Here is a 14,099-nt window from a genome sequence, read left to right as displayed (position 1 = left end):
AACATAAAGCTCTCTCCCAACATAAAGATGAGAGCATGAAGCTCAGTGAGTCCGAATGACTTGCTGAGGCCACAGTTTGCTACAGAATCTTATATGCTTAACCAATACTAAGAGACATCAAAAGGACTAAACTGACAGGCCCTGAGGTCTACCCCTCCACATTCTGAATTGTCTGTAATGCAAAAGTTCAGGGATGTTTCTTTTTTTTGTTTAGAGGCCCAGCCAGTAACAATGACGATGATGCCCACCAACAGCAGTCAGGTGGCATGGCTGAGGCAGCAAGCCCCTTATACCCCCTCAGGACTCCTCCTCCATCTAGCCCTGCCTCTCTTCCGATGGGCTGAGTCATCGAAGCCACATCCAGTACCTTCGTGAAGTTCCAGCGCTGGATGAAGTGGCGTGCCACGTCACGTGCAGCCTTCCCATGGACTACAGAGGCAATGTCATGCCACGGCATCCGGGGCGTGGAGTACCTGTCAATGAAATCTGTCCAGGGGCACCAGGAAAAAATCAGTCATTAACTTTGTTCTGGGGACAGAAGCCCTCTGGCTCCAGCTATGATTTGTAAAAGGAAACATGACACTGTCTATTCCATGTGTATTTCTTGGCTTGGGTAGAACAACAAGCATCAAATCTATTTCTGCTGCAATTAGATTAGAGGATCACTGGACAAAGCATGACAGGAGTGGTACAGATTATTGAAGGCTGTGTACTTGACACTATATACATATTTCCTCATCCTGTTGTAACAGCAGCAGGCAGTGCCATCTGTATCTTCTTTAGGCATTTTATGCACAATGATAATCTGAAAATATGCCCTTCCAATGCTGGAAAACGGAGATGATAGAAAGAAACTAAGGTGATCAAAGAAAGGCTCCATACTGGAGAATTATATATTATTATCCCCCAAATATGCCTAAAGCAGTGTCTTTCAACCTTTTTTAATCTCATGGCACACTGAACCTATAGTTAAATTTCCACAACACATCTTAATTATGCTGATCAAAAAAAAAGAGTGAAAAAAAGGATATATTTACTATGCTTTGAACTTCTTTCAAAAAAATTTCATTAATGATCTTTAAAAATTGTCATACCACACCTACGATCCTCATGCCACACCAGTGTACCACAGCATACCCATCATTTCATTAATGATCTTTAAAAATTGTCATACCACACCTATGATCCTCTCATGCCACACCAGTGTACCACAGCATACCCACTGAAAATCACTGGCCTATAGGAAACCTGGAGGTTTCACCAGCTCAGCTCTGTTTTGTTCTTTTCCTACTGTAACTACAAGGAAAGGTCCTTAAGTTTAAGACTAATGATTAAATCATGTCTCCAAAATTTTACCAAATTTTCAAAATTAAGAACAAAGTAAAACAAAAGGCATTTAGATCATACACATGCATACTTGCTGAGATGCACAAAAGAAAAAGAAAAATGCCACCAGCATCTTACTCACCAGCAAAAGGCTTATCAAGCTGAACCCAGTCTTTGAAGACGAAATTGCAGTAGTCCTTTCCGTGCCAGAATCTGGTCTCCCCATGCAGCTCTCCCACGCCTGTCTGTAAACTACGGATGGAGCCAGTATCTGTGAATGCAGCAGACCCCCTCAGAGGCTGTGGAGCAGGTGGGCCCCAGACAGCAAGGCTTAGCTCTCACTTATTAAACATCTAAAAACTTCTCCCTTTCTTCAGACTCCTAAGGCAGCATCCATCCATTCTGACAGAGGCTGTGGGCTAGCAAGGGTTTATGACTCATATGGATTTATTCTCAGTGTGTGCTTGGGGCTATCACAAGGTTCACCATCAGACAATAAAATTTGACCTTCAAAGGCAGCTGAGCAGCTTATTCTCCCCACCTACCAGATCACTAGAGGACCAGCACAGAATAATGTGAATAAAGAACTCATGAGGCAGGTCTGTGAGGAAGCAGGAAGCCAGGGGAGGGGAGAAGCCTGCCATGCAGAGGCAACAGAGTCCCCATGCTACTCCTCTTTCCTCAGCCAGCGCAACGCACACCTGATGCATAATTCTGTCTTTTATGTCTCATAAAGCAAAGACCTCAATTGAGGACAGTCCATGTTCTGGCCCTGGAACTAACTAGCTAAGTGACAGTGAGATTCAACTTTTTGGGTCAGAAATTCATGTGTAAAAGGAAGAATGTGACCTAGACAACAGCTAAGCTCTTTTGGGCTCTAACATCCTATATTCCCATCCTCATAAATGATATTCATAAAAATTATAACAATGACAGACAGAAGCTTATGATACAGGCACAAAAGCAGCAATCTACAGTAGCATTTCACAAAGAACTTGCCAGGACCACTTTACTTAAGGGCAAATACTTTGAGTAAAATAATTTATATACTGGGAAATACATTGACCACAAAATCAATGAAGTGGGAAGACCAGTGGAACTACTGACCACAGACCAGCACAGGCACAGAGAGGAGTGTAACAAAGACACACTGGATGCAAAACACCTGTGGAATGAATAAAGGTTACTGCCTGCAGTTGCCAGCGAGAGGACTGGGTTGACAAGAACGGATTTGTTATCTTTACTGATCTCACTTGGTGCTACACAAATGTAAGTGGTTTGCTTGCATTCCAGGTGTCTCCTGGACCTTTCTGGGAGTATATATAACATGATGAGTATAACAGGGCATGAGTCCTGCATTACCTCTCTAAAATCCAGAACCTTCTGGTTTCTGAAGTGCATCTGATCCCAAGGGCTTTGTACAAAAGATTATAGATCTCTGTGTACTCACCGCATTCTACACTCAGGTCTGAGGTGCAGAAATAAACACTTTTGGCATTTCCTATATTCCTACCTTAAGATGTAATATCTGCCTGAACTGTCTGTTTTTCTCCCTTCTTAGTCTCTACCTACTAAATTACCACCTATGTTCAAGGACAGTCCCAATACAGGTCCCCAATGAGTTATATTTAAAAAATCTTTTGGTTTTCAGAACTGTTCAGATTTTGGAATTGTGGATAAGGGTCTATGGACTTGTATTACATCTGTGGCAACGGCTCCACTGATGACTCCTGGCAGCAGCAGTATTTTCCCTTGATGACTTATTAAGGTACCTGGCTTGTCAAATATTTAAATCTAATGCTCATCCATTAGATATAAGATTTTTGACAACACAAAGTGAGTCTCATACATCCCACTGTATCCCTGAGAACTGAATTTAGAAGTGGCTTAATGTACTATTCCTCATCCCTTATGATTAGATATTCAAATTTGAAAAGCCTGTCTCAACTAAAATTGCAAAAATAATTTCCCCCTCACTTATCTATTTAAATTGCTTAAAGGGAAAAGATCAGCAAACAATTGCTGAATATAAGAAGAATGAAATTCAACCCTTTAAAAATAGATAACATAAGCAAAATAATGTCATTCCAACATTTTCTCTCTTCCTACATAATTCTAAAAAGAAAAAAAGTTTTGATGATAGCTGAGTGATTTTGAGTTAAAATATATATTACAAAAGTCTACCATGGTTGCTAGCCACATTTTTAGTGTAGTTTTGTTTAGAAACCACAGTAATCTCATGTGCACACTCTGCACTGGTGTTGGTGTATCACAAAGAAGGTTTACAGGAGCCTAGACAGCATGACTGTCTGCAGTCAGGTGACACTGACACCACAGACAAACTATCCTGTTCACATCCACAGGAAAAGGAAATTATTAGCTCGAGATAATATTCAGCTTAGATTCCCAGTGAAGAGCTACTCCACGCTTAATTTGGGTTTGAAGTTTTATAAGGCAACATGAGTTTATGTCATGACACAAGTTAAATATACAGCCTTGTTCTTCAAACTTCTTTCATTACTTTTACAGAACCTTACCTTTTATGGTTTTTTAAAACTAATTCCTAAGGAACTACAATATACACAAAGGATGTGAACGGGAATATTCTGGTTGAAGTGGGCAATGAAGCAGCGGGAAGGACTTGCTGCCACCTACTTCAGTGTCCTCAGAGCCTTCCAGAAACTTCAGGGCTGGGAAAGAGAGTTTGGGGAGTACTGCTGTAGAAGGACTATCCCATAATTTGGCTTTTTAAAAGTAAATTAACATTTTTCATAATAAAAAATTAAATTTGTATTTATGTTTGACTATAAAAGCAATATGAAAACAGTACCAACAATATGGGAAAAAGTCACCTCAAGTTCTACTTTTCCTAACAAATTAGCATCACTTATCACCCTTCATTAGCCTCTCAGATGCATATTCTGATAATGACAATCATCCTCAAACTCCTCTTCCCTGTTCCTCCCACAGTCTTCCCATTTCAGCTCATAGAAATCCCACCTTTTCAATGGGGCCAAAGACTTGGCATCTTCCCCATCTCTCACCCCCATGTCAGAGCATCAGCAAATGCTGTCAGCCTGACCCTCAAAGTATATTCAATACTGGCATGGCCACCATTTGCCACCCTGGTCTGTTCTGAAGGATGGTCCTGTTGAAATATAAGTCAGACTTTGGTCTGCCCTTTGCACAGGACCATCTGATGCCTTCCTACTAATGTAAAGACAAAATTCTTAGCAATGTCCACAAGGCTGCATGCAAGCCCAGGCCCACCCCCGAGGTTTGCTCCTGTTATCTGCCCCTACCCCCTCACTGCAGCCACAGCTTGGGCACACTCAGACCTCCCACCTCATACCCTGTACAGTCACTGTCCTGTCTGGGGTGTCCTCTCCCTGACAGTTCTTCCTTTGATCTCTGTTGGAAACTGACCCCATTAAAGAAGTGTTCTCTGACAGCTCTCTGGAAGACAGCGACCCCTCCCCTCTGCCTTTCTGCATCCTGCTGCTGTTCTCTGGGAAAACTCATACTGCATGTCTGACCTTCTATTTGTACCCACAGTTCCTCCTTTGTCCCACACCCAGAGAACTGCATTTCATCTGTTTTGCTGGCTACATCTCTAACACCCAGAAGAGTGACCAGAGTGTCACGGGATCTCTATGAATATCTTATTAAATAAATAAATCTTCTACATCTATTTTTATATCCCTAATTACAGATTTTAATAGTTGCTCAATTCTATCAAAGGAATTAACCCTTCACTATGTCCCACACCATTCCTCACTCACGGACATTCAGGATTTCTCTTGTTCTGCCTGTCAATAGTGCTGCAGTTCATTAGTGAGGGGCTGTGAGCAGATGTCAAGGATGCTTTTGGTCAACAGCAGAAGACCATGACTGTCAGTATCTTCCAGCAACTGGGTACCATCCTGTGAGTCTGAGCCTGCATAGTCACTCAGCATACTCAGCACCCAACTCACATCTTTTCCTGCTTGTGCCTAGTCCTACTGTTAGCAGTGTTCGGTCATAATTTGGACCCCTCAACTCCAATTCTAAAGCAGCAAAGGCACACACTAGAATTACAAGGCACTCTCTGTGCCTGTTTATAACCCTTTACCTCTGACATCTGCAACTGTGTGCAACCTCACCTGGCTCTCTGCACTTCCCAGAGGCTTCCTGGCTCCCAGGACGGCGCTGCTGAGCACAGGAATCACTGAGGCCATCCCCAAATGTACACATGCATCGAGCACTTGCCCAACAAATACAATGTCTCCTCAGATGTGTTCTTCATCTTAAAATGTGTAACAATGTCATGATGATGTACAAAATGCAGATTTGTACAACAGTTACATTAGAGCTTTAATTCACTACCTGTAGTTAACTAATGCATTTTGTAAAACACAGGGTCCCTAGACTAAAGAATGCTGGGAACCACTAAGCAGCTTAACTTACGAGGTTTACTAGCACCTGTTAGCCACAAGTGGCTCACATACAGGCATGTTAGCTGGACCCTAACTCCCTCATTTCCTCAACAGTACATGAGAAGCTTGGCCTTGGTTTCTAGCCAAAGGTCATGATGCAGTGACCTGTATTCCTCCTGAATCACATATCTGAATCCTGAGTACTGGAGCCTGAAGAGCTGAAACTTCACTTGGCAAGTCACTCACCATCTCTGAGTTTCTCACACTCCTCATGTGTAAGAAGATGGTGTTACTCCAAGCATAGCATGCCCTCGGGCAGCGACAGAGCCTGCACACAGTAAACATCACTGAATAATTTTCCTATAGTCAGTATTTATTACGAAGATTATGCTGTCCTATGCCTCATCAGTTGCAGAATACTTCTTCATAAGGCTTTGGGCTCTAATTAATTCACCATAATCTGTACTCTGATTTATTCAAGTATCGTCTTATAAAAGTCTACTAGATTATAATCACTGAAGATTCACAGAGCATGTGTGATACCACCCATTAAAGGGCCTTCCAGATTTTGAACAAAATAAAGTTCTAACTCCCAATATAACTGTCGTGTATCTTCCTAGTTTCACATCAAAAACCATATCTTAGCTGAATGATGTGTTTTCTAACCTGTCAAAGCAGATGGAACCTTCCCATCACAGCACCTCTGCTCAACACGCCTCCTTGACCTGCAATATCTTCCTATTCCAATCAAGTTACTTCCAGGCCAACCAAATGGCCTTCCTCTGAAAGTCTCTCTGAATGGTCTCAGAGGAAGCCCCACCCCCCCACCCTCCCCCACCCCCGCAGCTCCCGTGCAGCACTGAGTCGCTGCATGTGCCGCCATGGACTCTGAGGAAGCCCTCCCCCTGCAGCTCCTTCACAGCACTGCGCAGCTGCATGTGCTGTGATAGTCTCAGAGGAAGTCCTCCCCACCCCACCCCCTGCAGGTCCCATGCAGCCCTGCGCAGCTGCACTTACTGGGCACTCTTCTGTGACAGGTGTATTTCACCTTTACTGCTGGAGGGTAGGTTCTCAGGAAGCGGGGGTCAGGTGTAGGACCCAGAACTTTGCATAGAGCAGGCTCTCAGCACACAAACGGCATGAAAACCGCACAACACAAAAACAGCCTGGACACACTACACCCACGTGGCAGACATGACAGAAGCTACAGCTCACGGAGGCTCTGCACCTCACACAGCACTTACCAGCTCTGGGTCCAGAAAGCCCCTGCTCAGACTCACTGCAAGGGCGAAAGAGTCTGAAGTGGGGTTTTAGACCATGGATTAAATTCTGATGACTTCTACAGTGATTAAAATAACCTGGAGAAATTGAGATGTTCTGTTTTCAACCAAGAAATACATATATATACATACATATATCAACTTTTCTAGACTGAAAAGCAAAGTTGATCATTTTTACAACCAGACAGGACTATAAAATCACTCATAAGACTCTGTGCAACAGAAAGTTGAAGGCCTTTAGAGACAGATTTAAAAAGACTAGCAAATTTATAAGATGCAGAAAATCTTATATTTAACGACATAAGCTTGATGGAAAGAGACATGAAATTTCCTCTAAAAATATTTTATAAAGTACATCTAATACTTTTCATTTTCCTTTACAGGCTGGCATATTTCAGAGTCATTCTGCTACCACTGGAAACATGAATTGTGGTTGTTATGACTGTTTTATGTAAATAAAATAAAACCTGTTCTAAGTCAGGCAAACAAAGCCATGACATGGCATGATCTTGACAGGGTGATACAGAGACCTTTCAACCCTGCTCCTGCTACTTCATTATAGAGAGAGGTTCAAACCAGGCATACAGTGTCTGGCTCTGGGGGAGCAGAGTATGGCTGAGACAAGTTCCAGGAAAGTCGTGACTTACTGGAGGCGCTGTCCATGCTGGTGACACTGTCTGTGTCCTGCAGGTGGCGCTGGTAGAGCTGCCTGTAGAGGCTGAATCTGGAAGGCTTCCGGGGCTTTCCTGCTCCTTTCAGTCTGGAATCTATGTCATCAGCACTCTTCAGGATGGGCAGACTTTTATTAGGTTCATTTTTATCTTTGGGGTGTAAGGATTCCATAGACTCTGATGTCGCAGCCTGAGAAAATTATAATTTTTTTAAAGTGCATAAGATATGCTGCATTGTGCTTCTGTCATTCAAGCAGAGCAGAGGGACAATCAATGTTTACAAATGATGTCCCTGGGACAGACATGCAGGAATGTCTGAAGATCCTGTGAGCTACCTAAACACTACCAAAAGAACACCAGGAGCGGCACCATGGGCACTTTCTTAACATTCAATTTCAATTAACCTTTTCACACAAATCTCAAATACAATTAGTCACTGTGGAGCCCTGGAAGGTCTTTCCCTGATAAACATTAAGTGAAGGGTGTTTCTTCTCTGATCATTTTCTCTGTTATCTACTCACTCAATTGCTATTTTCCCAGAACTCACCAACATGTCCAGAAGTAAATGAAATGGAGCCTACAGTCTTTAGTAATTATATTCATATTTTGTCAGCCACTGAATTAAAATAACAAGCAGACTGATACACAGACATTCTGACAAGTTCTTAATTTAAAGGTACTTTGAGAAGTTACTCACATTTTGCTTAAATAGAATTCCCTCTAAATGACCCCACACTGAAGGATGCTGTTTTTGTATGTCTTTAAGTCAAAAACCTCTGAAACTGTGGCAGCTAATTCCAATAAGCTTTTTACTGTTATTTAATCTAAATCTTTATTGTCACACGACAATTTTGTTTATGAACTTTCTTTCAAATGGAAAATCTTCAATTTTAATGGAAAACAGAGGAGCGATGAGATAGCAGATGGCCTATGGGATCTATTTTCTCTTCCTGCAACAGAAGAAACAGACTAAGTGGGGTTGAGCCCCAGATCTGGGCAGTGAAGCTGGTGTTTGAACTAGATCTGTCTCACCTTCAACTCAATGCTCTTTCCCTCCAGGGAGGCACCAACTCTTGTTCAATCAATCAGTTGGTCATGCTGCTAATACCTCCCGCACACATAGATTACGATCATTTCATGCAGTCCCATGTAAGGAAGTTTACATACCGGGAGGGAGCCCAAAGGGGCTCCTGAAGTGACCCGCTTCACGCTGCCCACGTCCGTGAGCCTGTGCTCGTGGTCGTCCCACCTCCCATATGCCAGGTCAATCCCTCCAACAAAGGCCACTGACTGGTCGATGATGACAAGCTTCTCATGATGAGCCCACAGATAGACGCTAGAGGATACATGGTCTGGATGCCTCATCACCTTGAGAAGGAAAATGCCCACTGTGACACATGCTTTAAAAATGTCCTTCCTCACAGAATAAAACAGGTCTGCTTTCCTCCTGAATGCATTTCCTACAATTCAAATAACAGAAAGTGCAATGTGTACACCAATGAAAATCTCCCAACTTCTCACTTTATTCTCAGTGCTGAGCACAGGAAGACCCCTATTTACTTCTCAAAACCACGACCCAGACACTGCATTTGGGGGGCAGTGCCATTTAGCTTGAAGTCTGGTGACACATTAGATGGAAGTCAGCTCAATCTCATAGCTGGCTCCTCTTCCTCCTACAAAGAATGTGCTGTATTTGGTATTAAAAATAAACTATAAAAGTATTTAACCAATATTTATCTCTGGGAATTTTAAAATAATTGTCATATATTGATATCTTTCTTTTTGTTGAGACAGAGCCTCAAGCTGTCCCCCTGGGTAGAGTGCCGTGGCTTCATAGCTCACAGCAACCTCCAACTCCTGGGCTCAAGCGAGTCTCCTGCCTCAGCCTCCCAAGTAGCTGGGACCACAGGCGCCCGCCACAACGCCCAGCTATTTTTTGGTTGCAGCCGTCATTGTTGTTTGGTGGGTCCAGGCTAGATTCGAACCCGCCACCTTAGGTGTATGTGGCTGGCGCCTTAGCCACTTGAGCCACAGGCACCAAGCCATATATTGATATCTTGACAGCTATTGGGTTGAATTAGGAAGCATACAAATATAGACATATGGATCTTTTGTTAGCTCTTTATTTAAAAGTTACTTTGAGAAGCTAGTAACCTCCTGCTTTCAAATAGAATTCTCCAAATGACCCTAGGCTGACCTATTCTATTTTCATATGCCTTTTAGTAGAACAATAACAAAAACTTCAGCGACTACTTTTTAAAATAACACTTTTTTAAATTGTGGTAAGATACACATAACATAAATTTACTACCTTAACTATTTTCAAGAATATGCTTAATGAGTTAGAGAGTCTTTCCTCCTCTTCAGGTTTTGAAGAAGTTTAAGAATGATTGTTGTCAGCTGTCCTTCGTGTGTGGCAGAATTAACTGGTGAAGCTCTCAGCAACTGGACTTTTCTTCCATTGGACATTTTTAATTGCTAATCAGTTTCTTTACTAGTTGTAGGGCTGTTTAGATTGTCTATTTGTTGTTGTACAACTGTTTAATCTCTTAGGATCCTTTTTATTTCTGTATAAATGGTAGTAATTGCCCCCACTTTCATTCCTGATTTTAGCTAACTTGAGTCTTCTGTCAATTGTTGATCTTTTCAAAGAACCGACCTTTGGTTTCCTTGATATTCTAGTTCCCCTAATTTCCTTTCTTCTGCTAGTCTTAGGCTTAGCTTGTTCTTCTTTTTCTAGTTTCTAAAGTTGCAAAGTTATTTATATTTATAAATGCTCCCCTTTGGATTGCTTTTGAGATGTGCCAAATTTTGGTGTATTATTTCATTTTCGTTTGGATGTAGGTATTTGCTATTTTCCTTGTGATTTATCTTTGATCCATTGTTTAACAGTGTGTTAATTCCCACAAATCTGTGAATTATCTAGTTTTTGTTCTGTTACTGGTTTTTAACTTTATCCTTTTATACTCAGACAGATATTTGTATGATACCTACCTTTTAAAATCTATTAGAACTTATTTTACAGGCTAACAGATGGTCTTTCCTGGAAAATGCCCCATATGCACACGAGAAGGTGATGTGTCTTGTCGTTACTGGGTAGGACGTCCTGCACATGTCCATTGGGTCTAATTTGTTTATTCCAATGTTCAGATTCTTTATTTCCTTCTGTCTGGTTGTTCTATCCATTATTGAGTGTGGAGTGTGGAAGTCTCCAACTGTTTCTGTGAAACTATCTTCTTATCCCTTCAATCCTGTCAGTTTTTACTTCATGTATTTTGATGGTCTGTTTTTAGGCACATCAATGTTTATAATTTTATATCCTCCTGAGGAATATAACCTTTTATTAATACATAATGTCCTTCTTTGTCTCTTGTAATCTTTTTTACCTTAAAATCTCCTTTGCCTAATATTAGTTTAGCCACTTCTACTCTCTTTTGGTTACTACTTATGTGGAATATCCCTTCCATCTTTCCCTTCCTACTTTGTGTCTTTGCATCTAGGGCAAGTCCCTTGTAGATACCACATAGAGGGTTCATGTTTTTATAAGAATAAGTCCATTCTACCAATCACTGTCTTTTGATTAGAGAGTTCAATCCATTTACATTTAAAGTAATTACTGATAGGCTGGGACTTATTACTATCATTTTGGTATTTGTTTTCTATAAGCCTTACAGCTGTTTTAGTCCCTCATTTCCTGTACTTCTATCTTCTTTTATGTTTAGTTGATGTTTTTATAGTGAAATGTTTAAATTCTTTTCTCATTTCCTTGTGTGTATATTCTATAGCTATTTCTTTTTGTGGGTATGATGGATATTACCTTTAACATCCCACAGCTGTAAGACTGCAATTTGAATTTATGCCAGCTTAACTCCAATAGCATGCAAACGCCACTCTTTCCACTGCTCCATCCTCTCCCCTTTCAGTTGTGGGTGTCACAAAATTATATCCTTGGAAGGTATGTGATAGAAAATTGGTGAATGAATAATGTTTAGTAATAATGAAACTCAATAACTCATTCTCTGGGAGAAAATCATTTTCATTTTTTTTAACCAAGTGAAATATGCAATTGTTACATGTTTTAAGTTTGCTGAAGATTTAGTAATACATTAAGTTTTCTACCACAATGGGTAATATCTACTGATAAGTTTTAAGTTTTATGCTAAGTTCTACTGATTTCCAAGGAAAATAAGAAGTACTTTAAATCCTTCAGAAGATCTTTCTGCTGCTATCAGTGATGGGGATGTCACAGAGCGACCACATCTAAGAAGTTCTAGGATGGCCCTAATGAGAAGTGTGAGCACTTCATAAGGCTCTTGAATATTAAAACAGAGTTTTCTTGGCTAAACTGTCACCTTCAATTATCAGAGTCAGAGAAACAAAAATGTGATTGCCAATTCCCATCAATGTAGGGAGTCTAATGAGAACATACAGGGAGTCCCAAAGATGCATCAGGAAAATGGGAAATTGTACCTAATTGTACCTTTATTTACAAAATCTTATGAAATATTTCTCCACGTGTTGATATATAAATATAAAACACATAAAATATAATGTAGTATATTAATTTTTCCTATGAGTGATGATGGTGACCTTTGGGATATCCTGTATAACATTTTGTTTTATTTCTGAGCAAATACACAAGGGAATTCTACAGATTATCACTGTCCACAGCAAAACATACATGAAAACCTCCTGCAGAATAATACAGAAAAAACACTGGCCACCAGGATTGACCTGAGTACCTTTATGTTGGGGTGCAGACTCATTAACGTCCTCTTGCTGTACTCGCTGTTGATTCCAAGAGCAAGTTCCACCTCTTTGTACAGCATGATGAAGATCCTCACCCCTTGTTGCTGTCACAAAGAAAGCACAGGGAGCATCTTGAAAGGAAGCTGTGATATCTGTTTTTTTTCTCCCTTCTCTGCACTGGACTTTCTGACTTTTTTTTTTATAAACAAGTACAATAAAATATTTAAAGAAAAAAGATGGCTGGGCACACCTGTAATCTGAGCACCCTGGGAGGCTGAGGCAGGTAGGTTGCTTGAGCTCAGGAGTTCAAGACCAGCCTGAGCAAGAGTGAGACCCTGTCTCTACTAAAAATAGAAAAACTAGCTGGGCGTCGTGGCAGGTGCCTGTAGTCCCAGCTACTTAGGAAGCTGAGGCAGAAGAATGCTTTGAGCTCAGGATGTTGGGGTCACTGTGAGCTGTAATGCCATGGTACTATACCCAGGGTGACAGAGTGAGACTCTGTCTCAAAAAAAAAAGAAAAAGAAAAAGGAAAAAAAAAGCCATATGAAGAGGTGACACATAAGTGTGCACTGAAACACAAATGTCAAAAATAAAAATTTATCTCCCTTTCATTTTTACAACTTATCACAAGAAAGAGTGTCAACATTTGACTAATTATAGATCCAGGACGAAAGTGTTGGATAGTTGTACAGCTTTTAACATTCCCAAACACTTGTCATTGACCTGATTTTTGAGTTTTGACCAACTGGCCTGCAAGGTTACAAGATTAGAGTTTTCTGTGTGTTTATTTAACATTGTACCTCAATTAGCTGAAATAACAGTGATAAGAAACTTTGAAGCAGCAAATTAGGCTAAATATCCCTTAAATGTTTCAGCAGCATTTTTTTTTTATTTTAAAACATTTACTAGTTTATTATAAGGGACATTACAAAAGATGCACATGAAGAGATGCCCAGGGCAATTGGAGTAGTCATAAAATTTATCTTCATTGAGAAAAGCTATTTAAGTGGAGAAAATTTCTTAATTTTCAAAGATGAATGTGTTGGTACATACTTGTAATTCAAAATTAGATCATGAATACTTATTTCACTAGTGAAAAGACTTCTTTAAAAGTAAGCTGTCTAGTATTCAAAAATGCCTGAGTTTTAGCAGAGGCTTAGTATAAAACAGACATACAAATTAACATTGATCTATCCATAAACCTTTGATCGAAAAGAAAATTGTCAAGCCTATTATGAACTATTAAAAATGTGATAGTTTATCAAACTAAATCACCAGGTCAAACTAAATCAAAAGTGCCTGGGGGACTCTTAACATGCTGTATCAAAACCATCATTGGTGTTAATCATCAAACAGGCAATGTCACCAGCTGGCAATACAGAAAAGACTAGTAATTTCCATCCTAGCTCTGGCTGGTTACAGACTTCTCGCCCAGGGTAACGTTCCCCACACCACAGGGCTCCTCCCCCTCCCTGCTCACGTGCATGGACCCCCCTCCAACCCACACCACAAGCCTCCTCCCCCTCCCTGCTCATGTGCATGGACCCCCCTCCAACCCACAGCACAAGCCTCCTCCCCCTTCATATTCACGTGCATGGACCCCCTCCAACCCACACCACAAGGCTCCTCCCCCTCCATGCTCACGTGCACGGACCCCC

The 14,099-nt window shown here is 40.9% G+C and overlaps 1 protein-coding gene across 5 annotated transcripts in view; it reads right to left on the bottom strand.

Moving 5' to 3' along the window:
• The window catches only part of PLD1 (phospholipase D1), a 301,656-nt gene that overhangs the window by 123,896 nt on the left and 163,661 nt on the right, over positions 1-14,099 (bottom strand). For 4 of the 5 annotated variants that reach the window (XM_023515750.1, XM_012807919.2, XM_023515752.1 and 1 more), the window contains exons 13-17: positions 12,435-12,545; positions 8,860-9,060; positions 7,669-7,882; positions 1,469-1,597; positions 368-486 (exon numbers count right to left, since the gene is read on the bottom strand). In XM_023515750.1, coding sequence (XP_023371518.1) covers positions 368-486; positions 1,469-1,597; positions 7,669-7,882; positions 8,860-9,060; positions 12,435-12,545 — 774 coding nt within the window. Of the gene's footprint in view, positions 1-367; positions 487-1,468; positions 1,598-6,985; positions 7,100-7,668; positions 7,883-8,859; positions 9,061-12,434; positions 12,546-14,099 lie in introns of all 5 variants that reach the window. The other variant, XM_003794294.3, reaches the window with a different exon arrangement.

The sequence above is a fragment of the Otolemur garnettii genome, unplaced genomic scaffold (assembly GCF_000181295.1).
Source record: "Otolemur garnettii isolate 467f Iridium unplaced genomic scaffold, OtoGar3 scaffold00078, whole genome shotgun sequence".
Classification (NCBI taxonomy): Eukaryota; Metazoa; Chordata; class Mammalia; order Primates; family Galagidae; genus Otolemur; species Otolemur garnettii.
This window is presented reverse-complemented; position numbering and strand designations above follow the sequence as displayed.